Source organism: Cyrtonyx montezumae, unplaced genomic scaffold, assembly GCF_038088225.1.
Source record: "Cyrtonyx montezumae isolate F1298 unplaced genomic scaffold, pur_monq_1.0 scaffold_0, whole genome shotgun sequence".
NCBI classification, from domain to species: Eukaryota; Metazoa; Chordata; class Aves; order Galliformes; family Odontophoridae; genus Cyrtonyx; species Cyrtonyx montezumae.
The window spans coordinates 31817720-31840683 of record NW_027071824.1 but is presented as its reverse complement, the minus strand read 5'-3'; the positions used below and the strand labels follow the sequence as shown (position 1 = coordinate 31840683).

Below are 22964 nucleotides of genomic sequence, written 5' to 3'. Positions count from 1 at the left end.
TCTTCTTTCAAACCTATCTGATCAGTGAGCCTTCGTAGAGTTTACACTGCGTAGTTGGATACTGTGGCCTGACAGATTATACCGGAGCTCTGATTTTGGCTCCCTCTCAAATATTTGGTGTCCATGAATCACTTGTTTGCATTTCAGCCATCTGCTAATACTTCCAACATCTGCTCAGCATGAAAGAGTGGTTGTGACAAACCACTGCTGCAAAAAGTAAGCGGTGTCTGAGATGGGAAGTATTCCTCTTCATAAAATTACTACTTTAAATAGTTTGGGCATATCTGCAAGAGATATGAAGAAGGATTACTCTAAGGGCAACAAGACTGTTTCCCTCTGGATGCACACTTCTTAAGCTTGTTCTAATTGACATCAGAAGGTAAATGAACACACACACACAAATGGGGGAGAACGTGACACATATCCATACAAGCCAATTGTATTACGAAAAAGTAAGGCCCAACTGTAAAGCCTCAAATTCTGCTGCACAACAGCAATGCAGTGGGTATCACAATACTGTTTTCAATAGCTGTTTGCTTGTTTGTTGTAAATCCCTTTAGCAGCGGGATTTCCCTCATTGTGACTCACATCTACAATAATAACAAACAGATTAAAGAGGAAGCTTTCATCCCTTCTCAAACAGGGAAGGTCCAAACAGGTAACAACACACAACTGCACTGCTCAAGTAGATCCACTCCTCCCTCTACAAACTAATCTTGTGAAACACAACAGCCTTGCTAAGTCTCTGAATTTTCAAACAGATCATAAAGCGTCTCATAAAAGCAACAGAAAGCCCACCTGGAGCTGCAAAGTAAACTAAGCATATAAGCAAAAAGAGAAGCTAAAGGTGCATGAAAAAAAAAGTCTGCTTTCAGTCAACCCTACCAAAAAGAAGCCAGAACTAAAATATTGCTGGAACAGTGAGACACTGGAACAGGCTTCCCTGAGTAGTTAAGGGTGCCCCATACTTGGAAGTATTTAAGGCCAGGTTGGAGGGCCCCTGGGCAGCCTGATCTTGTGGTTGGCAACCCTGCCCACAACACAGGGTTGCAACTGGATGGACTTTAAGGTCCCTTCCAACACAAATATTTCTGTGATTTTGATTCAGTATACATATATTAATCAAAAACAAACAAACAAAAAACCCAGGGTAAACCTGACTGAAAAATGTCAATGCAAATTGCATTAAATCACCCAGTTACAGGTCATGCCCTTCTAACTAACCAACTGAGTTTGTTATTTTATTATTTTAACTTAATCTTGTTAATACAGAGGCTTGCTGCAAATATCATCATTGACCACTTTTTGGAAGATTACAATGTGGTTTTCCATTTATGAGAAAGAAATCCTTTAATATAGCTGACACTAATCTGGGGTTAATTACTGGAAAACAGAAGTACTTAGCAGGGTTTCTTCCATGAAGCATGGTAATATCCAGTTAAGTCTGCTACAGAAGTACTTTCTCCCAGAAAGCACACACAGATCACAGTATTTCTATTACTTATGCTCATTCGCTTCATTTACTTTCTCTACCTTTTTTCTCCAGTATGACAAGGTTAGACTTTTTCAGTTGGGTAATTGGTTGCTGTTCTATTTTGTTTTAAAAACTATTTGGACAAAAGAACTGCCAAATTTTCCATGTAGTAAAACCAAAATCTCTTTTTTAAAAAAAGATCATCATTTTCCTAAGAATCTGAGAACATGAAATCAAACTGTTTTTTGCTAAGAAGCATGGAATATATAAAAGCTAATTGCTATTTTTAGTCTTGAATACTCAGAAGCAAGCTGTATGACATGACAAGTTACCTAGTAAAAGCATGAAGAAAAACAGAAATAACAAGAAATAAAATGCAGAAAGTAAACACATTTTAATGTCTTAATACCAAAAGCAGATTTTTGTTTCTGGTTACTGGATCCTATCAATAATATTCTGACATATCTACAGTAATATTTCCCAAAGAAGTAAATAACAACCTGAATGTAAAATATGCAACTGCAGTGCTGCAAGGCACCCATACATCGATCATTTACCCCAGAGAGCCTTACTGTAATATGCACAACAAATGTAGATTTTTAAAGCAGTGAAGGAATCTCATCTATTTATTTAGACTGAACATAGTACTGGAGTGTTCTGACTTCAGTGCTTGCAACTCAGGAAAGAAGTAATTGCTTTCTTAGGAATCTTCCCACATTTACTTACAAGTATAATAAAATCTGGTAAGCGTGTTCAGTTGCTCTGCATAGATTCTTAGCCCACACCATCATATACCCGCATCATTATTTTCCAGGACAGAATAAAGCAGTATGATTCACTTCTCCCCTGCATTTGCTCTTTCATTTTCTCTCCAGCTAAAGAAGTCTGTTCAAAAAATATCTTTGCTTTCACATGCTGTGATTTTTATCTTGTTTTTAAATATTGTGTTGTGTTTACTGCCATTCCTCCATGTAAATTTACTCCACAATTTTAAATTCAGTGTTGAAAAGAATATCTTTTTCCTTCTGTCAGGGCTGCTGCACCATCACCATGAGAAGCATAAATTAAAGTCTTGGATGAAAAAAGGGTTTGAGTAAAAAGGTTTGAGTAACTGGAGCTAAATTATGCTCACCATGCTAAGAATCTCTTAGCAGTCAGAAATGTCAGAAGGCTGCATGCTGATACAGAAGAGCACAAAATCATAAGGAAACCACCCCAAATAAGGCTGACCTATTGGAAATTAATGACTTCAACCAAGCATGACTGCCTTGTAGCTTCAGACTCCTCTGCACGTCTCTCTCTGCCCATATACATCACCTCCTCTGTGCTCATGTCTGTCCACCACATTCAAGCTATGAGCATCTCAGAGCATCACAAATACAGTATGACAGGGAATACTGCAGATCATTTGCACATCACTGGTGTTAAAAAAGCTGTGGTTTGTTCCCGTAATACCTCCATGCAAAGTGAACCAATGCTGCAGAATTAATTCACCTTCATGGAATGACAAAATAAACCTAACTGCTGAAAATCAGAGATTCAATTTTAAAAACCATTTATTGCCTTCTTTTGTGCAAGAAAGGGAAGTACACAACTGGGCACTTCTCCCTCACAGAAGAAAAGCTGCAGAAGAGTGTAGGACTTTCTTTCTTAAGTGATAAGGACATTTGTTGGATATTTATTATTTCTGGATACTTGGATATTTATTATTTCAAAAAACAGTTTATCTTTCAGTGCAGTTTCTCAGCACAGCTCTTCTTTGACACAGGAGATTGGACATAAATTAGGTATGCACATCTTTATAAGCACCTTTTCAGATAATTTACATTTGTAAATGTCCTGCACTGATCACCTCGATACTGCCAAAGAAGTAGTTTAGTTTTAAATATGTGTAACATTGAGGCTGCAATCTGGTAATCAGAAATTCGAGATGCAACTACAGCTTTGCTGAAGTGGCTATGACCACCTGATCATAAGCTTTCCCTTTCCACTTTGAAGTCAGTCAGTCAGTCAAATACAATTAAAAAAAAAGTTTGTTCTACAATCTATTTATTTCTTTATTTATTTTACTTCCTTATTATTACAAGCCAAACGTATCCATAGGACAGCTTTTGAATTCTACGGACTCACCTATTTGGTATCTATGTCATCTACCTTAAAAATCTGTTTATTCTAAAATGTCTCTTTCAGGAGTATAGAGCTTTACAGATGGGCCTTGCCACTGGAAAGTTTGCCATGCTTTCAGTGCTTCCAGTACGCCGTCCTCACTTGTGCACTTCTCTTGGTGAGAAGCCTGTGGTGTGGCCCTGGTGCACACTTTCACAGGCACTGGTTGCTTTGTGGATCAGGGAGCAGTCACAAAAGAAAAGCAGAACATGCAGATCACACTCTAAAAGAAGCTACTGTGTAAGGCTGAAAAGGACTCCGTTATGGTTTCTAAATGCCTCCTTAAGCCTCTTGTGCTGAATCAAACATTTACATTTATCAACTCAAACCACAGGAGAAGCACAGGGACCAGAAGCAGTTTCTGAATGCAGGGCAAGGCCCTCACAGAAGAGAGCAATGGCAGAGTATCTGTTGGCCAAAAGGGAAAAAAATTGCTCAGAAATCTGCCTAAGGAAAAAACTTCACTTGATCTTTAAATGCAAGTTAGCAGTACTAACTGGCAAACAGCTTTGATAAGACTCCAGAAACTCAGCTATGAGAAACCATGTCAAAACAAAGGCATAAATTATACATTTTCCCACCTAGAATTCCAGGAGACTGAAAAAGCACAACTGATCCAACCTGGGACCAAATACCAATTTAAGTACACCTAGCAACTATATTATGAGAACGTTCATTCCTCCAAGGCTAGAGGTGCACATAAGGGACTTTATCACATAACATGCAGCTATTCTTAGCCTTGTCTTAGTTTGTGTTTTTCTCTCTTCTCTCTCAAAAAAATAATAATAATTACAAGCTTTGTTATGATTTGCAAATAACATTGTTATATTTCCAAACAAGTGCGCAGCTTTGACAGACTCCAGTTTGTGCTACTCCCTCAAGATTCCCTAAAATATCCAGCATGCTGGCAATGTCCTCTACAGCCACCTATGTAATGCCCTGGGTAGGTCCTTCAGCTTTCTTTTTCTTCCAACAGCTCAGAAGAGCATCACAAGGCTTTACAATCACAAACAAAACAAAACAAACCAATATTTTCTGTTTTGGGGGGTAAATTAGCTCCAGATCTTCTTGACAAATAGCCCAATCAGTACCTCTTGTCAGCTGTACTTTTTGTCTTAACCTTGAAATCAATCGGTAGTTTGGAGTTAAATTTCCTCTCAGAATTAACATTCAAATATTGAAATAGAACTCTCAGATTCCTGTGATGAATATACATCACCTACTTTCTCTGTGTATTTAATTAGAAAAATATGTAGAAATGAAATTTTAAAAGTGCTGTTCATAATGAATCAGCAGATCAATATAAGAAAGCTAAGCACTACCACTAAGTTTTAATGACTCAAGCCTAAAAGCTTTCTAAATCCTCACAATTAAAAGAACTATATATTGTTACAAGTTCTAATTCATTTTTATTCATACTGAAAAGCTGCCAGAATTACTAAGCACCTATCACTATAAAAGAAAATTAATCACAAAGAAGGCATTACTTTTAAAATACAATATTTAAGTTACAACCTTACAACTTCTCAGTAATATCTTTTACTTCCAGTATAGAGGGTACTGAGACACAGCTGTAGCCAGGAAAAAAAAAGAAAAATTAATCCACATCTACTTTTCTGCCAGAACATAGGAAACTTGTTTCTATTTCAGGTGCTGAGCCTCCTGAAAGCATACAGACCTGCCATGAAGGCACACACACAAACCACAGCACTGCTATCAGCGTGAAGCGCTGCAGAGCAGCCCTTGGCTTCAAAACTCCAGATGGAAAATCATGAGCTGAGGATGCACGGGGCATAACTGCCAGACACCATCAGTCATCACATAAAAATTACACCACCAGCCCAGCGTTTAATTGACGGTAACAGTTTTTCACAGTTTTCCTTTCATTTATGGTATCAAACTTTTTACATTTTTAGCCATTTTTATTCCAAAGTATTTCTCCTCTGCCGAGAATATGATCCATGCAAGGTTATGAATCTTCACACAAACTCATAGTCTGACTCCTCTGGGACAGGTTCGTCATTCATAAAGGAGATGGCGCCATAAAATGTGCAAATTATTATTGCGAAAAAATTTAAGACAATGACCCAAAGTAGTATTTAACTGGAACATGATGCATTTGTTCCAATAGGTTCATTAAAACTCACTATTTTCTCTTCAATTACTACTAATTCTAAATTCTTGCTAACCTATTTGCCTTAATGAAACAATAATGCTGAAGTGGTTGTTAACGAGTTACTTAAATCTGCATTATTACAAGAATTTGTAATTTACATTTCAAGTGAATCCCACTTAATAATAGTATGTATTTTTAATGTGTGTAAAATCATGAGCTTAATCCTTTCACTAATCAAGAGTTTAGATTTTAGATCTTAGAAATCCTTCAAGCATTTAAGTAAACCAGTAAACCAGCTGCCTCAGAAGGAGAAGACTTCTGAGATTTTTATTCACTGTATTAGGATTTTTGAGCAAAAAACTCAGTAATATAGATAAGATCTTTAAAACATTCTCTCTTAACTCTTGGCTATGCCTGTTCATGCAATTAACAGCTCACAGTGGCTAGAAGTTCAATTATCAGCCAGATTAAGAATATATTTGTATAGAAGAAGCAGATTTTACATTTGGATAGAGTTGAGGAGATAGAGATTTCTTATGCATTCAAAACAAACAAACAAAAGGCAACCAAACAAATGGAAAAATACAAAAATACAAAATCCTTCCCTATTCTGTACATACATTTCTAAACCCATTATTTAATCTCAAGAATCTGAATAGAAAAAAAGAGTGGTCTGCTACCATGGCACTGCAATTTTTCCAATTTACTGCTAACATTCCTAAGGTGGATTACTGGCTGCAATAACAAGGGACTGAGGATCCAATAGTTCAGGAGTTAAATAGAATAAATACTCTTCTCCTCTAAATAGTCAGCCTGCAGCAACAAGAAGTAGGATCCAGATGAAAATATCCTTGACAGAAAATAAAAGGGACTCTTTGCAGTCTATGCCTGCAACAGGCATCAAAGTTTCGAAGGGTTTCTCATGCAACTAGAGTTTCTCTTATTGCATATTTAAGAATAAACAAATACACTTGTTCCATTTTACCCAAAACAATTATAGAGATGAAACTCAATGAAAGAGGATAAAAGTCTCTAACACACGAACTGCATATGGAAAAGTCAGTTATGTAAAGAGGTTCTTAAAAGATTCTGAGTAATCCCTGCAAACTCTATTCCATACCCTGAAAGACAAGTGAACAGCTTTACTAAATACGGTATGCCTCTTCTTACTTGGCTCAATTTATCCAAACAGATCACAGAAAAAATGAGACCTAAGGAGATCCTTTCCATATAACCACAGAACTCTGTGGTTGTATAGAAAGGATCTCAAACTAGTTTCAGTATAGAAAGGAAATGAACAGGACAAACAGTCTTCAGTTCTACCTAATGCAGATTATGAAACCACCTGAACAAATATGGCAATGGTCACTGTATCATAGTGACCAACTTTCTAGTGGTTTTCTATGGTTGGAAAACAATTTTACTGCTTCTGTGTCAATCTTGTTGCTTTCTTTTTTTTTCTTTTTTTTTTTTTTTTTGGGGGGGTGAGGGGGGTAGAAGTTATGATTTTTTTTCTACCCCGTCTCTGACTTTGGAAAAACAGACTTCAGCAAAAACACATTCACACTCAGAGAGATGGCTTTTATTGTTTCCCTGTACCACCCCCTATTTCACTGATCTGAAGTGGGAGCTCATCTGTCGATGTCCTCAAGTTTCAGGTAATAACTAGTGTTTTTAAATTCAACTGAAACAATATCTGTTTTTAATTTTTTTTTAATGCACACACTACATTGGAGCCCCTGAAAACTTTTATGGAATTTACAGCTTAGAAAAATAGATCTTGTGAGTCTGACTATCTTCTGAAATTATCTGCTTGATTGCAAATAAAATTTAATGAAGTGTTGTGCGTGATCTGGAAGAACAGGGTAAAAAGCCATTGTTATGAAGCAATCACATCCTAAGTAACACAGGCAGTACTAGTTGACAAGCCTCCAGGACATAGTGTAGTCAGAAAAATACACAGAGCTGAACAGCAGAGGGAGTTATGGCAGTACAGCAGCTTTCTTATGGTTAAAGACTAAAAACATTCAGGAGTGGAAGAGGCTCAAAAGAGGGATGACTAAGGTTTCAAATCATGAAGACAGTGGACAGAGTGAGTAAAGAACTGTTATAAATCAAATTCAACAGCACTAGCACAAAGCCCACTAAAACTTTAATGAGAAGAAATTCAGCTGAGATATGATTTTGGTTTTGGCACTGTTGGGGAGAGGGGAGGATTTTGGTTCTTTGTTTACACACAATTGGTGGTAAATGTTTGGTGTCTGTTTGCCACAGACAGTTGCAGAGACAAAATATCATCAAATTTGACAAGAAATTAGAGAAGTTAACACGAAACAGGAACAAAAATATATGAGGACCAGAGGATAGATATAATATTGAGAATATACATTTGTCTTCATCCAGTGATGGTGATGGGAGATGAAGATTAACAGACAAGTGGCCAGAAGGAAAGATTCTCAGTAAATACTGTCTTCTGTTGGCATCTCTGAAGAAAATGCACTGTAATGGATGAACTGTTGGTCTAGAAAAAAGATTTTAAGTGCTTAAGTGTAAACGTCCCCAGTGAAACAAGGACTTCAAGTCAAATAATTGAAAAACTGAAAAAACAACAAAATGACTAAGTGTGTATAAAAGAAATGGCATAAGGAAAGAGTCAGAGGTGAAAGAATGTAGCATTTCTGCATTAATTCCTGTAATCAATCGTCAAAAGGACAATAAGGTTGACTCCTGAAGGGATCAAATTGTGATCCCTTCAAATACCATGATGGCAATATTGTTTTCTGACACAGATTATTAGGAGTCAGGACAATCATGATCCACCTCAGACTCTCTGTACAAGTAAGGTATGAGCCAGTTCCCACTCAATTTAGCCACGTGCTGGCAGGACAGTACCCAAGCTACAACAAAGCCTCAACACAACTGCAGAATGGGAGACCACTACGTTTGGTGCTCCAGCCCTTCACTGGCAAAGCACATGGCTCACGTGTAAAGCTCAGGCCACACTACCAGTCAGTTTTGCAGTCCAGGACATAGGAAAAGAAACAAATAATCTGATATGTCCTACTACATCAAGTTGTTTTGAGGTTTCAGGTAATTCAAAGGCTACTGCTAATAACGATGGAAGCAGAGAGATGTTTTGGAATGAGAAAAGAAAATCCAAGAGAAAAGGATACATCTTAGTTTCAATGAATGGAGTGGAAATGCTGATACTTTGCTGTTTCTGCAATTTTAGCCTAATTTCTAACCAACCTTTTCCTTCTATGCAAAGTTAAAATACCTTCCTTGATATACAATTACAGGATATACTTCAAGAAGTATAGGCTTTATTTAGTGGCTTGAAAAAGACTCAGCAGTGTCTTTAAAGTTTATACTTTATTTAGGATTCTTTGATTAAAAGAAACAAGATCCTCATTAAAAGAGCAACATGAAATACACATATTGATATAAATATATACCTATATAAAGAAGTATTAAAAAGACTACATTACAGGAACATTTTGTTTACTGCACTGAAAGAACTACTGCCTAATGGCTTTTCCATAGCAAGATATCTTGCTTTACTCAGCTTTAGTGACTGGATATTTTGTTCCTTTGTTATTTCTTATTCTAAGTACTAATCCATTGCAACTTTCCTGACTTATCAGAAGACAACTGCACTTTTGGGAACAAGCTGAAATACAGCTAGAAGCAATATTTTTTTGCTCAAGTTGAAATATAAATTGCACTGACATCCTAATTTAACACTTCATTCTTTGCAACATGCTTTTGTTTACACATCATTCTCTTGGAACAATAGTCCAGGAGAGCAGAGCGATACACACCTGAATCATTCACAGAACACAAAAATCAATTCCAGTAAATCCTTAGTTGAGCAATGGCTTTAAGTCACGACCATCTGAGAACCCTCATTTAACTTCAGGCATTGACTATGCTCTTCCTTTACTGTAACAAAGTATTCCCACCTACAACTTCCACCTCTTATTTCTAAACACCCCTCAGAGAGGACAGCCTCAATTAAAGATATCTCCTTACTTTGAAGAGATGCTTCACAGTAGTGTGGTACAGAATGCTAAAGCTCCCACTTTATTCATATCCTTGTCTGTTGGACCAGGTTGCAAAAGGGTCTATCGATCCTCCTCTTTCAACAACAGGCTACTTAATTCTTCTCATCCACTCACAGCTCCGACCTCAGCCAAAAAATCAGTATGGCAGCAGCATAGCTGACCACTTCTACTCACACAGATTTTGTGCGTGCTTCAAGTTTTATGTGAGATGTGTAACCAAGTGATACAGTTCCTTCCTAGGCTACAATTAAAAGTATAGAATGTGACACTATTGATATCATAATGATTTTCTTTTGTAAATAATTAAAGCAAATTTTAATATGAAAAGTAGTCAAGAAAAAATAAATCTAGAATAATTAAGCAGGAAACACTTTAAGGATAATCCCATTCCCCTAAATCAGGCAGGCGTGCCAGAGTCTACAAGGGGCTTGTTGACTCAAAAAAATAGATAGATAGAACCCTACAGAATGTAACTTGCTCTTTCAACCAATTAGCCTAACAACTAACTAGTCATTTCGATGAAAAGGAAATAGCTAAATGAAACAAATATTTTCAACTCTGAGTATTTGACAGCTTTAACAAACAAAATTTGAAACACTGAGAGGAACCCAAAAGTTTAATGAGTATCTGAAATATTAATGATCCACCCATACATGTAAAATTACCATTCAAACATTCAAATAACCTTGGTGAATTCATTATGAAACCGAACAAAGCTAAGTTAAGCATCTCTATGATTCAAGATGCACATACTATTAGTATCAGCTAGACATTTATTCATTCACACAGATGCCAACAGGATTAATGTAAGTGTGGCATCCAATTCTGCTTAGTTTAAAATTTTCTGTTCTCTCTCTAAAATCTAAGCCACAATATTTTATGTAATTTAGGTAGTCTCTGTGTTACATTGAAAAAAATAAAAAAAGAGAGAAAAAAAGAAGAAACCACTTTTAAATTTTCATTCAGGAATAATTTCACCTCCTCTCATACACATGCATGAGTCTAGATATTGCCAAATGCTGAAACAGTGACTTTCGACAATACTTCTGCAGATTTTCATTCTCAGCAGCATGAAATATCTACACAAGATTATTTGGGAGGTTCTTTGTTTATTTGATTATTTGTTTTTTGGTTTTTTTTTGTCAAGATCTATTTTGGCAGTTGATCAGAACAGTTTTGCAACACATATTTTAAAATCCTATGTGAATATTCACATGGAAGACTGTGAAATAACATAATGAAAGGAAAAAAAATGAGCTGGTAAGGATAAGCAGAAGTGAGAAACAGCAATTACAGAGAAAACACTGATAATCAACTCTGAAAAGGCAGCCACTCCCTGTAGGTCACTGCCTGTGTTGGCACCTTTGCAGCTGAGTTTTCTATACTTTGAGAACATGAATACGGCCTCTGCTATAAGTACACCTCATACAGAAGCACTTGAGTTCAAAAATCATCTACAACTTCCACACACTGTCCCAAAACTTTTATATTAAGCACTAACAGACTTTTTCTACTGTTCTTGGGACTGTCACCACAGGCCACTCTCAAAGACAAATTCTGAAAATAAGTAAAACAGAAAGTTTGAGGTTCTTCAGTGAAATGAGTCCTGTCTTCCTCCTCTAAGATAAAAGAGCACAGCTCAGACCCAGACAGGATGTGTGCTCTCTGTCTGACTGCACTTGGAATTTGGTATGTGATAAGACTGTGATCTGCTATGGGTCATGCAAGTCCATGTGAACAGCATAAAAATGAGTACAAAATTTAAAAATATTTGCCACACCCTGAAAGATTTCTGTTCAGCTGGAAAATGCGAGCTAAATCTGATTCAACATTGATTCGGGTAATGTTTATTTTTAAAGCATAGAGGAATGATTGCTATTAAAAACAAAAACAAGTTTAAAAATCAAATTGCAAATCATTTAATTCCTCCTGTTCAAACAGACTTTAGCAGCCAGAAACAATGTGAGCTAACCCAAACTGTCTCATAATACTGTACTTATTTATCTAATGCTACTGAAGCCAAGCAGTGAGTGGGGGAGATGCCAACATAGGGAAAGCTGAAGTAAGAAAGACAAAGTTTCATGTAACTAAGAGGAAAAAATGGTAGGTTAATAAGAATAATTATTGAGTAACTACGGGCAAAAAGTAATGCTGAGAAATACTGAGCATCCTAAAAATGAAGGATGGGAAACGATAATATCACGGCCCACATTTTAAAGAGCCCACTGAATATTTTGCCACTTACATTTTGAAGTACCTGCAAGGACAAGATCAGGTAAGCAAGCTGGAAATAAGAGCAAAAGGATCACAGAGAAGTGGAGTAAAATGTTGTATTGAACTGCTCAATTTGCACAAGGACAATTTCAAAACAACCATCAAATGTGAAAATAAAGGAAATAGGAGAGCAGAGGCACACAAGCTGTTTGCAGAGAGGCACCAGCTGACAAGTGCTACTGAAGCTGAGTTTATAAAAATGTGGTTGATAAAAAGTAAATCTCACAGGTAACGTGAAAGGTCTAGGAGGCTTAATACTTAAGAAGCGTGGACAAAGAATTGTGTCATTTAACATAGCACCTGGATAGACAGAATAAAAGGAGAATCCTTGAGAGCGAGAGAAATCAAGTCGTATCTGCAATATTTATCTGATTAAGTTTCGTCTTAACACAGGACACAAGTGCTGAAATCTGCATCTTAATTCAGTGCAGTGCAAAAGACATCAACTCAAGGAACAGAATGACTGAGTGAAATCACAAAGTTATTTTTACAAATAATTCAGTAGATTTTGAAAAGGCAAAAAAATTCTGTAACACATTTTTATTTCACATCTTGACCAGATGTTAAATGATGCTGAGAAAGAGGAAGGAGGACCTACAAAGAGATCTTTTTTTTTTTTCTCCTTCAGTTTCCACTTTCCACACTAAAAAAAAAATCACAGCTTTTTACCTTGGTGTAGTTAAACTATCACTTAAGTGTGGAACCTGTGTTAAGTGTGTTTCTGTTCAGAAACAGTGTGCATCTCTGCCATGCAGAATCAAACCAATGGACAGCTGCAGTCCAGCTCCCTGTATCTGGTAACAACAATGAGCAAGTTCAACAGAAAGTGAAATACCACACATTACTAGTTCTTACTTGGTGTGGCACGGTATTATCACATGAAATACAGGAATCTTTTTGTTCCTACAAGAATAACTACCAGAAAAAAGTAGAAGTGCAGTTATCCCCTGAGATAGATCTGCAATTGAATAATGACCTGTTGCCTGCATAGGTGTACAAAAAAAGTGACAGACTATCTTTGTGCAGGGGATCTTATTAAATACTGGGCTATGGCAACTATATCCAATACTCTTTGTGATAGTACAAGTGGACTGTCTTTTTGAAACATGAAAGAATAATCTTTAAGAGCTCCCGAATACACAGAATATTAAGTTAACCTCAATGTATAATAAAATAATTCTCATTCTTTAAAGCTATATGTAAGGATTAAACAATCTAGAAGTTTTCCTTCCTTCTCACTTCTGCAGTTCAAAATTGACCCAAATAAGCTATCCCACATCTTTGTGCCTATGTCTTTCTCTTTGAAATGACATAAAAAAATCTAGCACTTTTTACAAATCAAATAGACATCTTTAAATGAGACACACTAGAGCAGTACTTGTTATTAGCATTCATATACTATAATCTAGCAAGAGACACAAACAAGCCTTTAGAGTATGACTGGTAGAGATCTATCACCTCCCCTTGACCGCCTTTAAAACATATTTGGATCTCTTCCAGCCTTTTATTGCTATTCTGCACTAGAAATCCATCATTTGATCATTATAAAACATTCACAGCAGATGTGCCTACAAACATAGCATAATGACTTAAGTGGATATGAATAGGAAGAGATGAACTCTCAAAAAACAAAGATCCTGAGTTTATGCTAATAAGTATCTTAAAAGACTAAATTAAGGGAAACCTTATGCAGATTTCCTGAAATATTCCTTAGACATGACTATTTTGTAGTCAAGTCTCAAAAGTACTGCTCATGTCATACTACTTTTTTCTGTAGTTATTCACAGTATTTTTCTGCATTTCTGTTTGCTTTTTTTTAATTCAGTTTTTATCCTCATTAAATATCACAGCAGAAAACATACCACTATTGCACTGGTGGGGGAGAACATAATTGTTACGCAGTTAGCTATATAAAATCACATTTGTTCTCTTTCCCTCTCTACACCATTCACAAGAATAAATATGACAGTACAATGGAATCAGCTTTATTACAATTAATTTGTCCAATGGCAAATACGTACTAACTTGATTACAAATTAGAGTTAGCAACACACAATTTACATAAAGTAAGATATGTGGATGTAACGTATTTTGTTGACAAAATATACTTAACCACTAGGAGACCAAGAGTGTGTTTGGACTGAACATACACATCAGAAATCCTTTGAATAAAATTGTGAAAAACTTACCTCACTTATGCTTTACTGAGAAAGTGGCAAAGTAAACGGAGTAGAGATCTAAAGCACTTGTCTTTTTTTCCAAGAAATTAAACACTGAGATCAAGCATGCATCACTTCTCCTATATTCAAATTTGACTCATTCTGTTATTCACAGTAACATATCTATCTATAAAAAGTTATACAACTTACTTTGCAGTGATCATACTGCTGCTGTAAAGTTGGAACATCCCCTCCAATGGGCTTTTGCTTTTTCAGTTCTTCATCTTTTGTATTTAGCCATTTGATTAACTCTTCCAGAGATGTCAGTAATGGGCTCCATTTTCCTGCACTTGCCTCCAAGTGAGCCCTATGAAACAACATAAAAGCATATTTAATATCCTGAAAGGAACAAAAACCAAGAAATTGTTATAAATAATCAGATAGATATTACCTATCTATAATAGTTTTTTTTTTCTGTTGTTAAGCAGTTGAGCATTTGAATAATTCTAAGGACCTTTGACATGTTAAAAAGAAACAAACAAAACAAAACACAAAAAAAGGCAGTTCTACCTGGAATCATTTTGCACAGCAGAACATTATAAGCAGGTGAAAAATGGGGGAACGCAGACAAATATGTACTTCATATGACCTTTATAAACCTTTAAATCCTCTGTCCTGCTTTGTAGCTCCACCATAGCAGCACATTAAGTTCAAGCCTCATTTTGTCAGTGAGGGCACCACCAAACTGAACTTTCACAACAAGACCTTGGATCTCCAGCATCAAGAGCAACAAACTCTCCCAGCAGTCATCAGCAGTAAATTAGCTGTGCTGCTGAATGCATTAGTGGCAAAGATTATTTAATACATCACCTTCAGTAGATGCATTATGAGAGAATTAATATAGAGTAAATCTGCCACCCAGTTAAATCAACAAAATCCCCAAATTGCACATTATCCTCCCCTTCTCTCATATTCAAAAATACATTGACCTGATGGCTTCTTCCTGCAGTGCCTTCACAGCTGCACGAAATCTTTGATAAGGGCCAGCAACCTTTCTTTTATTCCAGTCATTTTATGCTATGGACTCATCTGAGACCTAGAAGTACTTAGTTTATACCAGTAAACAACTTATTTCCCCGTGCACGTGACAGAATGAGAGAGCTCAGTTTTTGCAGTGTAGTCTGACACTATCTCGGCACCTTTGTGCCCTGCTGCTGACAGATGAGTGAACTGAACTTTACCATTCTGTTTCCTGGGTCTTCTCTTTTCTATTTTGCACAGCTTTGTCTTATTTTTTCTGATTCACATCTTTAAACATTCATCCGGCCTCTACTGTATTATCCTCTTAAATGGCATCGGAATGCATGTTTGGTACTGACATGACAACAATTGGATTGAATCAAGTGATGATCTGCAAGCTTTACTTTGAGGCAGACTTGGGTTTGGTACACTGGGATCTCACAGGGACACTATGTTGAAGGAACCAAGAGTGTGTGTATGTGGGGGGGGGAGGGGGGCGGCGACGGTGCAGAAAACAGTCCTGTCTTCTAAAGGATAAACTAAATTTAGCAAGAGGAAGCTATTCTCCTTCATTCCATTTAGGAAAGCACTACAAGGGGAAAAATGAACACTACTATTGGTGTTCCTCTACTGGCAAAATTCTCCTTCATCACTGTTCCTGCTTTCTCCTGTTGTAATCACCAAGACCCTTCCCTCAATACTGAATCCAACCTGCAGCTCCCAGCTGCACACACTCTCAACACCATGGTGTCGTCCATATACAATATACATTCATATACATTCACTTTCTCCTTTCCAAAACTAGCTTCACTTCCCACCAAAAATGCCCTCAGAAAATCAAGCTGTGAAAGTGCTGAACACACACTGCTCTCCCATCTTACATACTCAACAGATCCAGCCCTCTTTTCTAAGTGTGAACAAAGAAACACTCCCTAGTAATCAGGCAGAGGAAACACACTGCCAAGTTGGCTTGCATCTGAATGTACAGCGTTGCTGTCAGACTGTTTACCAAAATAAAGCATCTCCATGGATTTCTAGCAATTAAAAAGTTTAAATCTATAGTCTCTTGTGCATCTGATAGTGAAATCTCTAGTCATCATGACTTAGCACTGTATCTAGTACCTTTAAGCAGCTCCCATCTCTAAAAATCAGCATTCTCTAAGCTCCTGCTCAGTTTAGTAGAATTACTGCACATAAAATGGCTTGGAATTTTGTAAGGAGAAAGAAACCCCTGTCTCTAGCTCAATGACACTTTAAGGGTGGACCCCTTAATTTAACATAACACTGCAACAATATTAGTAGTGGAAAAAATAATGTGGTATTAATATGAAAAACGTGGAATACAATACTAAATTAAATGCATCACAATTTACTACTGCTGAGTGTCAACGTACATTCAAATATAATGACTGTACAAAACATCACTAAGACACAGTTTCCAAGTCCAGGACCAGCTAAACTTGTTGGGGCACAGTAGTAAGGGTCAGGGGGAAGAGAAGAGAGAGACTGCACTAACAGGGCATAAAAATCCCTCTCTCTAAACACAAAGCAAGCTAACATCTCTCCGGAAATGTTAGAAGTTAAGAAAAACATGGGAAAACATCACATCAGCCTAGACTTTTCCTGTTACACTTCTAATCTCATCAGAAGCAATACTCAACATAAAAGCAACATGCAAGTAGCAGTTGGAAAGCAGTCACAAGTATTCAATCCTCTGGAGGAGCAAGAAGCCATATGTTCAGTATAACCTATTCAAAGCAAACGCTCGCTACACAGGAACAAATGAGCCTAAATATGCCCCAATTTCTATTTCAATGTAAAGTTTAATGCTGTATTTAGCCAGATCTAGAGCCAGTAAACTATGCTGAAGTTTTGGATTGTTTCTGGGCCTTCCCCATGTTCATGGAGGATTTCTGCTCTTGTTTTTGAGTTAGTACTTTTATCAGTAAATAGTCTGCTAGGTCAAATGGTGGCTTAAAATCCGCTCTAATAAAAATACAGGTTATAGACAACTGTTTTATTCTGAGTACTGGTTGGAGCAAAAATATATCACAGCATCAGACACCATCAGAAACACTCCTATGGGAATGTTGGTTGAGACTGAAAGAAAAAAAAAAGGCAAGAGAGAGCAATCTTAAATAACAAGTTCTCTCTGCTTAAGCTGGATAAGAACTTGCAGAAGAGCAGCAACTGGGACACAACCTCCCTTTTGTTGGCCCTGAGAGGCTTCTTCCCCAGCTGGAGACCTCTTCAGCTTTTGTTTCTGCTATTTAGGTATCACTTCTCCTGCTGAGCAACAAAAGAACACATGGAATAAAAATATCTGGTGGGTGGTCTAAATATAGAGAATCCTTCCCTGTTTCTCCCATATTTTTACCTCTGCCCTCCCCACAGTGCTGATCCCCTCCCACCCAAGAAGAAAACAGTCTCTTAAGAATTTGGCTTCAAAAGGCAAACATGCAACTTCGTTTTCCTCCTGGGAGCACAACATGACAGAGAGAAAAAGAAAGAAGCATGAACAAGTTTATGAGTAATTTAATGGAGAAGCACAGTCCTCTCAGGGTGGTGTCTCAGTCACTACAAGTGCAGTTTTAAACTGATTTCCATGCACTTAAAAATATGTCACAAGAGTTCTGCTTTTTTAATGAGGAACTCCCCTTAGTTCCAGCAGCAGGGAACTGAGGTCAGTGCAGCAACGAGCACCATCAATCAGCTCTGTGGGCTGAAACAATGCAGAAAGCCTCACACTATCCCTAAGAGAGAGATGTACTTTCAGCAATTTAAAATCATCGTAATCAGAATAGCTGAAAACATTTTAAAAAACTTATAGATACACCTTAATTTAGAAGAAATATCTCAAATTAAAACCCATTTAAAAAAAAAAATCACATTTTCCAATCATCAGCCCTACCCCATAAGACAGTTATATTTTGTTCTCACAAGATGTCTCCATAGTTTTGCTCTCTAATTTGTCCTTGAAATAAGGCACACCAAGAAAATAGAATTTGAAGGCAAACAGACAGATCAACACACTGATTTCATGTTCGTTTCAGGTGCTGTTACTTCCCTGAAAAGGCTTTCATCATTCTTGAGGGAGATAGTAACTGCAGTCGAACAGGGTAAAATACACCAACTCAGACATACTACACTTCTTTCAGAGGAGACAGATTCAAAAGGTTAATTCATTTCTGTTTGCTCTGCTATTCTCTTTCCTGCTTGCTTTCTACTTGTAGTTCACTGATACGTGGCCCTGCAGCATCGCAGATATTAGCAGAGTAATAATGTACACAGTGCGAACGTTAATACTGCTCAGAGAGATGCATGTTCCATACCTACGCAAAAGAGAAAACACAGAACACCCACTTTTCTGAACAACGATCTACCTTTTTTGAGTATTCACTGTGCAATTGCTTTCCCTACCTTGGAACTAAACAACTGGCCATTATGTATTGGTTGAAGGCCACTACTGGCTACCGATTTCTCTCCAAATTATGAAACACCAGAAAAGTCCAATCAACTGGATTGCCCTTGCTAGAACTTGCAGCTGCTGACTAACTTGTTAACTTATCATCATGTTTTGTTCTCATTCTCTCTCTCACGTTGACCTATATGTGATTACAGTTCATAACAGCCCAAGTTTAATAGCTCTTACAGCCTCTGCATTCCTTCAAGCCATGTTTTTCAGTTCCTCTGGTTCAAGCTCTGCCTACTGGCTTCTACCCAGCCAATCCCATCAGTTCCAATTAACTGTTTAGCTAGCTGGTGATGGGGTAAGTGGAGATGAGAAGTAAATGTCACCTTTCCTCCTTCTATCTCGCTCTCCCAAACTCTGGTGCCTGAATTGAAAACTCAGTGCATTTTTCTGTCTTTTAGAAAATTCACATGAATGCTTAACATTTTCCCATTCTATTAAAGAACAGTCTCCTGTAACCAACAAGGAAGCAGTGGTGATTAAAAGCTCCAGTAAAACTTTTATTTGTAATTAAAATTAATGGAGAGCTTTATTCACATTAATGAATATGGTAATATCTTCTTCTCAAATGATATAATAAAGATTTTTACAATTAATACACTTGGACAGACAGCAAGTTTGGCATTGATAGGGTCAAAAATTGTAAATGGATTGACTAATACGTATTTTAAAATATTTCTTAATTGAAGAGCAGCAATCAAAAAATCTACTGTCATTACAGATGAAGATACTTAAGATGCAAATCCTATCAAAGTATCCCCTTCAGTGGTAAAAACAAAGCCCTGATTTCTCTTCAGATAATTGTAGCATCACAGAATGACTTCATTGGCATTGCTACGAATTTAAAATAAGGAAAGATTCAGCATGTTTTGGAAAATGAAGCACAGATTAGCAAGTTACCACTGCACAGCTCTGGAGAAAGAAAAACAAGCCTGCATGGTGAGTCAGTATGCCAAATCTTCATATTAGTGCTCAGGGGTGCATTACAGAAGACAGAGATTTCACTTCAATGCTGTGATCAAATTTCTCCAGTCTTTTAGAACGCTGTAACTCTGCTCCATTTATGTCATGATGTTTAATTACTTACCTGATGTTAGCTGACTTCACCTTCAGGTCATTCCAGCGCTGGTTCATGTCATCAAGTCGGTGCTGGAGGAGGGCAGCTTCCTCAGAGTTTCCCAAGGCTTTCACCATTTTCTGTCTGTTTCCATCAATGCTTTTAAAGACGTCATTGTGGGCATCAATCTCTGCCTGGATGTCCTGGAATATCAACAAGAAAAGTCCAGACATCTTAGTTCTCTAAATAAAAGGAGAGCTTATTCCCATTAGTATTCTTACCCACTAGGACAGAGCACGTAGTCTGACTTTCTTTGAGATGCAGAGAGGAAAACCTGCAAGTCTATTAACAGCACTATAAAAGGCTGAGCTTTTTAATGTGTGATAAAAGGAGTCTGAAAGTTATCCTCAACTCTGAAACAGTATTTGTAACTATAAACAATACATTCTCTGCACTTTTTTGTACTAAGGGAGGTAATTGTTTCTTGTTTTCCACGTACATCCACAAGTGCAAATGTACTGAAAACCTTTTCCTGCTCAGACGTTACACAGCTGCACCCTTACCTGTGCTGTCTCTTTCTTCTTTGAAATCAAATATTGCAGAGACTTTACACAGATCAATGGAATAAAACTCAAATTCTAATGGAAATAGAACTCTATACAGCATTTGGAGCCATAAACAACGAAAGTTTTAAACTAAAAATGATGGCCCTAAACTGCATCTAAATGACTATAGCTACTGCAATCCTGTTTTTACAATTGCATACCTTGTCCTACAACACATAGAGACATAAACAGGGTGTATTATAACCTGATTTTTGTACTAAATACTGAAAAGAGAAGTGCTTCCAATTTCAGTTCAGCTTATTTCTCCTACCATCTGAAATTAAACAATTTTGTTCACCATCTGCCTCAAGAAACACATTACAGATGTCTCCATCTAACCAAGCACAGTAGTATACTTAAAACACATTATAATGGTTTCAGACAAAATCTCACATCTCACTATCAATGCTTTCCAGCATCCGTACATCTATGTGTACATTAGGAAACGTGAATGTGTGAAAGCCAGGTATGCTAGTTGTCTCAAGTGAATTAACCAGCAGACTGTAACAGAAACCTGATGCAGATGTATATTAACTTCTTTGGCAAAGGAAGTAATTCAGTAACTGAAATCCTTTAAAGATTTTTATTTTTTTAACTGGAGACAAATCCTCAGTATTTTTCATCTCTTCCCAGAGGCATGAGAGGAGAGGATCCTTGTACCTCCCCATCCTGCCTTTTATAATGGCTGGAAGCAGTGGAAAAATATCTATGAATCTAAGACAACGTGAAAGCCTTCATTAGTTAGAGAAAATGAAAAAAAGTAAGGATGCAGCTGGAGGTAGGGAGGGAGAGACAGGGAGTGAAAGACGTGAGAAGGAGATAGACGAGCAGGCGGGGATGTGTAAGTAAAGCTCCAGCTCCTTAATAGAGCTACTCTATGCCACTTTGGATGAATTCTTTACTCTGATTTTCCTCATTAAAAGACAGGTAAAAAGACATTTTTGCTGTCTTTGATCCATGATGATAAAAAACACCATCAATAACACAAGACAGCACAGTCATAAGTTAAACAAATCAGATCCGTATCTGAAGACATTTGCAGCTCCTGACCTTACAATTCCAACATGCAAGGAGACTCTCTGAAAACCAGCAAAGTCCAAACAGCAGGAAACAAAAGAGTCAATTTTAAGAGCACACTAATCTGTACTGCAGAAGCCTAACCACATCAAATCCATTTCTATGCCTCTCTAAAGTTACATCACCAACTGACCTTTAAACTTCCATTCCATCATTATAAAACTCACTCAAACACTACTGAGAAATGACATAAAACATTCTAGCTTTGGTTACGTTTGAGTGGACACTTAACTATGCATGCTTAGTAGTTCAAACTAATGCTTCATTCAAAATAGGTTTTATTCTTGCATTTGCCAATCACTGTGTTACACTTGTTAAGGCATGGTAAATCTGCTGTTACATCTCTGAGTCTCAACTATGATGGTCACGTTATAACCGTTCAGTTCAATGAATCAACTTTGCTTCCCTACTATTCTGGCTTCAATTTTGCATGAAGAAAAAGCAGTGCCAGCTGATGAACAAACAAACAGGACTGATGTTAAGGTCAAGGAACTCCAGTGTAACACAGCCCTCAAAAAGAGAAAGGGAAAAAGAAAAGAAGTATGCACACGGAGGTCCTGTAAGGAAGTAAAAGACAGGTATCGACAAAACATGGACATTAAACTTCACCAACTCCCAACAGTGACATTAAAAAGAGCTTGAAGACTTCTTTTCTTTCAAGTATTTTCCTCTGTTGGAACTAACAAGGATGGGCTCCCACCTTGTCCCAGGATCACTACCAATTATAGCAACCTCCCCTATTCACTGTTAACTTACTCATGCCTTTTTCTTGGTCACTGAATCACCACATTTCTCATCTTTGACTGTGGCAGAGGATGAAAAAAGTTGATTAGCACTGCGTAGGCTCTAACTAGGATTAACTCTGTTTTTCAGTGCATTATAAACACTTCCCTGTAAATACACACACAAGCTCCCCTATCTAGACCAGAGTCACAGGGGCAATGAACTGCAGAACGCAGGAGAAGAGGAAATGAACTTATGTTGTTTTTGCCAAAAAGAGGGGCACACAACTGTGAAACAGTCTTAGCCCACTGAAGCAGAGAAGATCCAGGCAAGAATTCTCTCCTTAGGTGTGCAAAAACAAGGAAAAAAAAAAGGTAAAAAGAAACAACCAAAGGAAATACACTGCAAATAGAGAAAACATTTTTAAGCCAGAAGTTTATAGTTCTTAATCTGCTGTTACAGAGCTTTATCAACTGAGTTTTTTGAAGTCAAGAAGCAATTCTTTAACGTAATATTTTGTTTACTCTGCAAATATTTATATGCACGTGCCTGTTAAACTGCTTGATAATTTACTGGTATGAGGTCAGCAGACCTATTTACACACACAAGTGTTGAACTGTCCAAAATTAAAACAAAGCTCTCTGAGGATACAGCTCATCCTATATATAAGTCAAGGTGCAAGTTTCGAAAGATAGAAGAAATAACAAGGCTGACAATCTACTTTACCCAGACAGGGTATTAGAGGATTACCAATTTA

General features: G+C 37.2%; 2 protein-coding genes across 5 annotated transcripts in view; one reads left to right on the top strand and one right to left on the bottom strand.

Moving 5' to 3' along the window:
- Positions 1 to 4508, top strand: part of FBXO30 (F-box protein 30) — a 352871-nt gene extending 348363 nt beyond the window's left edge. For all 3 annotated transcript variants that reach the window (XM_065731623.1, XM_065731605.1, XM_065731614.1), the window contains one exon: positions 4497 to 4508. The gene's annotated coding sequence lies outside the window, so the exon portion shown is untranslated. The remainder of the gene's footprint in view (positions 1 to 4496) is intronic.
- Positions 1 to 22964, bottom strand: part of UTRN (utrophin) — a 296332-nt gene that overhangs the window by 90030 nt on the left and 183338 nt on the right. For both annotated transcript variants that reach the window (XM_065731580.1, XM_065731573.1), the window contains 2 exons: positions 19833 to 20005; positions 14464 to 14620 (listed from right to left, as the gene is read on the bottom strand). In XM_065731580.1, the coding sequence (XP_065587652.1) occupies positions 14464 to 14620; positions 19833 to 20005 (330 nt within the window). The remainder of the gene's footprint in view (positions 1 to 14463; positions 14621 to 19832; positions 20006 to 22964) is intronic.